A 6,833-nucleotide genomic window follows, 5' to 3' on the forward strand; every position below is an offset into this window, starting at 1 on the left:
TCTCTACATAATGTTACCTAATTACCATATAAGTTCCCATCATTTAAAATAATAAGTTTTTGGAAACTCATATCCCTGCGCAACACTGACAAAAATTTCAAAACATATGCCTAAAGTGAATCTAAGACTTAAAAAAAAAAGATAAAGTAGCTGCCAAGGACCAACAGGTATCTGACATTTCTAGGTGACATTGGTGGTATATGACATCTACTCAAACTTGGAAGCGATTCGGAGCTTACTTATTTGTACTATTTTCAAATTATCCTTGATGGACTGAATGTAAAAAAGTTCCATCTTCCCACGGTAATATTGGGGTGGGAAATTATTTAAAAATATAACTGAACAAGTATCTTTTGAAACTTACATAGTAAGCATGTCTAATATAATGATTAAAAAAAGACTTATATTTAAAAAGTCATTTGTTATACTTTAGTTTGTGGTTGCAAGGATTGCAATATGTGATTCAAAAGTTTAATTATAAAAAACAGTTTAATTACACAGAACTCCCAAATTAATACATTTGAGAGCATTTATGTAACTAGGATAAACTTTTCAGACTTTAAAGTAAACATTAAAATATGTGCAAATTCAAGTTAAATTTCATAGTAAGATTTAAAAGTTGTAATTGTTACAAAATAATTATAAATGCTTTGAACTAGAGAATATCTTCTCCTAGATGTCTCCTTTTAAAAATATATGACCGGGAAAGTTAAGGCACTTCTCCGAGTTCAAAAAGCTTGTTAGAGATTAAACCATCATAGGCATCCAGGTGTCCTGGTTCCTAGGCCATTCATAATTTTTCCATTTTGTCATGCTCTTTCACCTATTTACTAATTCAAAAAACTTGCTGAGACTGTAAAGTTCTTGTTACAGTCATGTACAATTTTCATTTAATTGTAACTATTTTTCAGATTATGAAAATTCAGGTATCAGTGATAGATCCCCATCACTTTGCCACATTTAAAAAGATGAGTGCAATTTAATATTTAGATTTCCCAAGGTAAAATAACGTTGGGAAACTAAACAATTTTGAGTGTGACATATGCATATAGCAAAAATCCATTTGACCAGCAATGGTCATACCATCAAGTTTTTTTATATAACGGATCTCTTAACCTCTTTTATCAAAGAATGATGAAAACATGTTTTGCACAGACATAAATTATTATTTTCCAGTTATACTGCCAACTTGCTAGCTTAAATGGATCAAAATTGTTATTTATAAAAATGAAAGAAAAAGTAAAAGAACAAAAGAGTGCATGGATGAAAACCAAAAGTAACAAAGCTAACATGATTAAGAAAACCTATTTGTTAATTATGCTTTCAAATGTGGCAATTTATGGAGGATAAATTATTCATCAAAAGTAGCATGATAGGAGATGGGGGGGGGGAGTTAGATGACTCAATCTTCTTACTTCTGTGCTGTTTAGACATGTTGAAGCCAGATGTTGCAGCTATATGGTTCACAAATCTCCAATTAAGGCCTCCAGAATCTGTATAGGCATCTCAGAACCCAAATGATGTTTTTTGTTTAATATTTCTTATTTGCATCATGTAAATATCATTATTAATATGCAAGGATATTATTACCTTTCTTACTTATCTTTACTTTGTCCTTCTGGTTATCTGCCTCATTCTCTCTCTCTCTCTTTCTCTCTCTCTCTCTCACACACACACACACACACACACACACACACACACACTCACATGTGTGTGAGCAGAGTGAAAGATACATCCAACTGCACAAGTTGTAGTTCTTATCAGATTTCTTAAGGCTGGAGAGTCAGGCAATAGCAGATCTATCCTTTTTACCTTTGATACACTTTCATAGAAGTTGAAGGACAGACATGGTCATATATTTGTAAGACATGATCATATATTTGTATGTTATCTTGGGAAATAATGTTTATTTAAAGCTTGCCTTAATGGAAAAATTGCCTAAAGTATTTAACTTTGACTTTTAATAGCATCAAAAATAGAGGACACTAAAAATAATACTTATGTGATAAAAAGTAATGGTACTTTCATTAAATAATTTCATACTACTTTAAAGTGTACAATGTAGGGCCGGCCAAGTGGCTCAGTTGATTAAGAGCTCGCTCAAGAGTGTGAGCTCTGAGCAACAGCGGTTCGATTCCTGGCCCAAGCTGAGCAGCCGCTGAGCTGCCAACAGGTAGCAGGATGGCTCAGCTTAAAAAAAAAAATGTACAATGTAGCATCCTAATTTAATAGGCAATTGGATAGTTATGTTTAGAAAAACCTAGTTCTCAATATCAGATATTTAATTGTGACTTACAGATAAGAAAAATCCAGCAGTTTTAGTAAAATAATGTTTCATTAACATCATATGAAATGTAAAACACTAGATAAGTACTAATTATTATTATTACCAGCAGCATTAAGAGGTTTCCTTCATACAGATGGCCAACAGGCATATGAAAAAATGTTCAACATCACTTAGCATTAGGGAAATGCAAATAAAAACCACAATGAGATACCACCTCACCCTGGTCAGAATGGCTATCATCAATAAATCAACAAACAACAAATGCTGGCGAGGCTGTGGGGAAAAGGGGACCCTGGACTGCAGACTGGTGCAGCCATTATGGAAATCAGTATGGAGGTACCTCAAAAATCTGAAAATGGAACTACCTTATGACCCAGCAATCCCACTCTTAGGTATTTATCCAAAAAATCCCAAGACATTAATCCGAAAAAATATATGTGCCCCTATGTTCATTGCGGCGTTATTCACAATAGCTAAGACTTGGAAACAACCAAAATGCCCATCGGTAGATGACTGGATTAAGAAACTTTGGTATATTTACACAATGGAGTATTACGCAGTTATAAAGAAGAAGGAAATAGTACCTCTTGCAGCAATATGGATGGACCTAGAGAACATTATGCTAAGTGAAATAAGTCAGTCAGAGAAAGACAAATATCATATGATCTCACTTATACGTGGATTCTAAGGAACTGAATGGATGGGAGAAGTGGATGGAGATAGTCTCAGAGACACAGAGGAAGAACTGAGGGTTGTTAGTTGGGAGAGGGTGGGGATGAAGGAAAAGGGGAAAGGATGAGACAATACAATATAGTAATTACGATATGGCCTCAGGAATAGGAAAAGACAGTCTGAGGAATATAATCAGTAATGTTGTAAATATTTCTTAGGGGGCCAGATGGACTCATGTCCTGTTGGGGAGACCACTTCATAGTCGGTGTAGAGGCCTGACCATCGCACTGTATTTCTGAAACTGATGTTGAATAAGATTGTATGTCAACTATAATTATATAAACATTTAGTCTCGGGACATGGAATAGAGAGGGGGAATGGAATCAATGGAATTTAATAGATAAGCATGATATCGGGGGTGGGAGGGCAATAGATGGGGGAGGGGGGTTATTACTCTGTGAGGGTGAAAAGGATAACTATTGCATTGTTCTGTACACCTGAAACTAACAATAAAAAAAAAGAAGTTTCCTTATGAATTAAACCATATGTGTTTGATGTTGATGATGAGAAAAAGGAGCCAGGGAACCAGGACACTGAAAACAAGGGTAATCATACCCACCGAAACAAAAATGCCAGAATGAAATGAGCATCCACTTGAGAACATGTAAGGTAGTAATAGAATCTTAATAAGAAGTCTCAAATGGTTTCTAAAAAGATATTTGCATGACACTCAATGGATATTTTATGTACAAATATGTACATATGTATAAATACAGAGATACAGTCATATATAGTCATATAATATACAGTCACATATTATCTGTAACATATATAATATATGCTATATAATAGTAACCACTATTGACCAGTGATTCAATTGAATCCCTGTGGTAACTTTCCCTTTTACTTGGCAGGTTTTGATAAAATATTCTAATTAGCTATCAAGAGAAGCAGAACAGACTGGTGGTAAAAACATGGGCTTTGGAACCAGACAGCCCAGGTGAATCCCACTTACTACTTATGTGACCTCAGGCAAGTTATTTAAAGTTTGATGTCTCCATTCCTTCACAGGTAAAATTACATAATAATAGTGACTATCTCCTAGGGTTATTACGGTCATGAAATTAATTAACACATGTAAAGTGCTTGAACAAGCATTTGGTATTTAATCTGCTACCAGCCATTGGTGGTAGATAGTAGTGTCACCAAAGTAAACACAGCAAATGTATTTGAAACAGGTTTATTTCAGAAATCATGGAGTTTAAAAAGGAACACTCCAGCTTTACCTCTCTTCTGTGTTCCTTGGAGACTGGCTGCTGTGGTTGCTATTCCCAATGAAATTTCGAATTTCTGTGAAATAAGCATCTTCTTTGTCATCGAGAATCGCACCTGTACTTTCCAGTTCAGAATGAGGCGATGATGTTGCCGTACCTGAAGGGAGAGAACGCCTTTTGTGAAAAAGACTGTTATTTATATGGCAACTTATTTTGTATCTCATTCTTTCTTCATTTGTTCAGTGTTTTTTTTCCTAAAACAAGCTCTTTTGAATATTAATAATAGTAACTTTGGGAGGTCAAAGTTGCCTTAATTTATCATAGTACACATGCCAATGAAAGTCCCTTGGGGAATATTCTGAACCATTGAAATCATGAGGTGCAGTATCTTAGAGATGTTATTTCTCCCACTAGCTCCCTCCTATTCCCATTGTGACATGGGGACATTTTTATTCATACAATGAGGAGATAATGTGAGGCAAATTATAGACAGGTCTTAAATGGATTCTGCAAAAGGAATCTGTATAACAGTCCTGGTTGCAGTCGATGTGTATTTGTTGCTTCTTTGCTAAACTATGCTACCAAATAAAGACTGAAAGCATGCCGGAAATTCTACATTCTGACTTGGTGAGCTAAGCTATGGGTAGACTCAGGATACAATGACCAGAGATTGGTATTTATGGTGTTAAGAGGACAATATTTGATTTGCTGATTACAAGATGATCTTCAGCTTCCTTACCTACAAAATTAGAATCATAAACCTGCATCACAAGATTGTTGTAAGGTTTCCATAAATTTCCAAAGTTATAAACACTTTATATGTGGTCAAACTGTATACTAACATTCACTTCATACTGTTTATCTTGTCCATAAAATATCTACAATTTAATAGCTCATCACAATAGCTAAATGACAAAAACAAGAGATTAGACCACCCCTCAGCTTAATAAAGTTATAACCTGGGTCAATAAATAAATATTCAACTTTGACATGTCACATTTTTAACTTATCATTTTTCTGAAGCAATTTTGACTAGAGAAATTATAATAGCACACTGTAAGGGTGCACACCATTAAAATATAGCCAGTTTTGTATACTGGATTAGACTTCTGTCTCTAAATTCTGATATTTTAAAAACATGATTATCAGATGCTTGGTTTTGAGGGAAATGAACAGTATATAGCTCTGATCAGTAAGTCATCCAAGATCATAAGCAATGTGCTTGTACAGTGGAGGAAGAATTCATAAAACAATAATTTCCTTAAGATTTCCACTTAGTGTAAATCCAACTTTTTTCTGTTCTTAAAAATCTCATTTCCTGAACTTCATGCTCTCCCCCTCTCCCACCTCCAATTCACTACTTTACCTCTCTAGAAACCAATTGTGGCTGTTTAGGTTGGCTCCACACACATATGCCCACTGGTAAATAGTAATTAAGGGCTTATTATCTAACAATTAGAAGCTAAAGGCAAGAAAACCTACCAGCTCTTCTGCTAACTAGGTGCTGGCAGGTCTGGGTTAAGGGAAGATTTTTTTGCCACTTTTAGCTTAATTCTACAACAGAATTTGTGACCAAAACCACACACCACTATCATTTGCTATGAATCACTCTGATCATATCCACAATGTTCTGTCACTAATCTCTTAACTACATTACCCTGGAGAGGCTCTCTGAACTCCAGGCTTCTGCAAAAGCAGCCACGGTTTCTAGGCTAACATAGAGTGTGGTATTCTGATGCTGCTTTCTGGAAACCCTGCCACTCCTGGAGGCCACATTCTGTGCCAATAGGTGCAAAGATTGTTCCCTGCAATTTAGGAAATCTTGATTTATAAGTCTCCTGCGAGTTTGGATCATGGTTTTCTTTGCTTGAGATTGCCCATTGGGATGAATCCAGGAAAACAAAAAAATAATTCAAATAAGGCTCTGAGTTGTATACTATTCAACAATCACATCACTCTAAAATCTCAAGGAAAAACAAATTTTCACAATAGGATCTGAGTTGAGAGGCAAAGTGGAAGGAGGGAAGAAAGATGATGCTTTCAAGTAAGAAAATAAGCTATCTTCTCCTCATAACACAATTGATTACCTACCAGACATATTCCCATTCTCGTGTTTCTTTAGGTGTCTGTCTAAGTTGGTTTGTTGACCAAAACACCTATCACATAAGTGACACTTAAAGGGCTTCTCCTTATTGTGGATGTTGCGAACATGCCGTTGCAAGTTAGAAGATATGCTAAATGATCTGTCACAGTATTTGCATCTGAAAAATACACACAGAGAAAATTTGCAGGCAAATCAAAAGATGTTTCTCAAGACTAGTACACCATGTATCCAAAATTATCACCCATAAAACAACATTTTAGAGAAAAGGCACAGGCAAGAACACTATTCACGCAGTCAGTTCCAAAGGACTTTGATTACTTTATAAAAATTTTTGTGACTTTATGGAAAATGATAATAAAATATTGGTGATTTGATTGTTCCTAAATTTATTAGGTTAATCAGTTCTAATATTTTAAATAAACCTTATAAAATTAGGGACATTAAGAAATAGTATTGTTTTATCTTCTTCTTAGGGCTATACAATTAAATCCTTTGT

General features: G+C 35.0%; 1 protein-coding gene across 11 annotated transcripts in view; it reads right to left on the reverse strand.

Annotated features, from left to right (window-relative positions):
* MECOM (MDS1 and EVI1 complex locus) overlaps positions 1–6,833 on the reverse strand; it is a 277,303-nt gene that overhangs the window by 6,885 nt on the left and 263,585 nt on the right. For all 11 annotated transcript variants that reach the window (XM_019643952.1, XM_019643951.1, XM_019643949.1 and 8 more), the window contains 2 exons: positions 6,325–6,494; positions 4,246–4,390 (listed from right to left, as the gene is read on the reverse strand). In XM_019643952.1, coding sequence (XP_019499497.1) covers positions 4,246–4,390; positions 6,325–6,494 — 315 coding nt within the window. The remainder of the gene's footprint in view (positions 1–4,245; positions 4,391–6,324; positions 6,495–6,833) is intronic.

Source organism: Hipposideros armiger, unplaced genomic scaffold (genome assembly GCF_001890085.2).
Source record: "Hipposideros armiger isolate ML-2016 unplaced genomic scaffold, ASM189008v1 scaffold_83, whole genome shotgun sequence".
Lineage (NCBI taxonomy): Eukaryota > Metazoa > Chordata > Mammalia > Chiroptera > Hipposideridae > Hipposideros > Hipposideros armiger.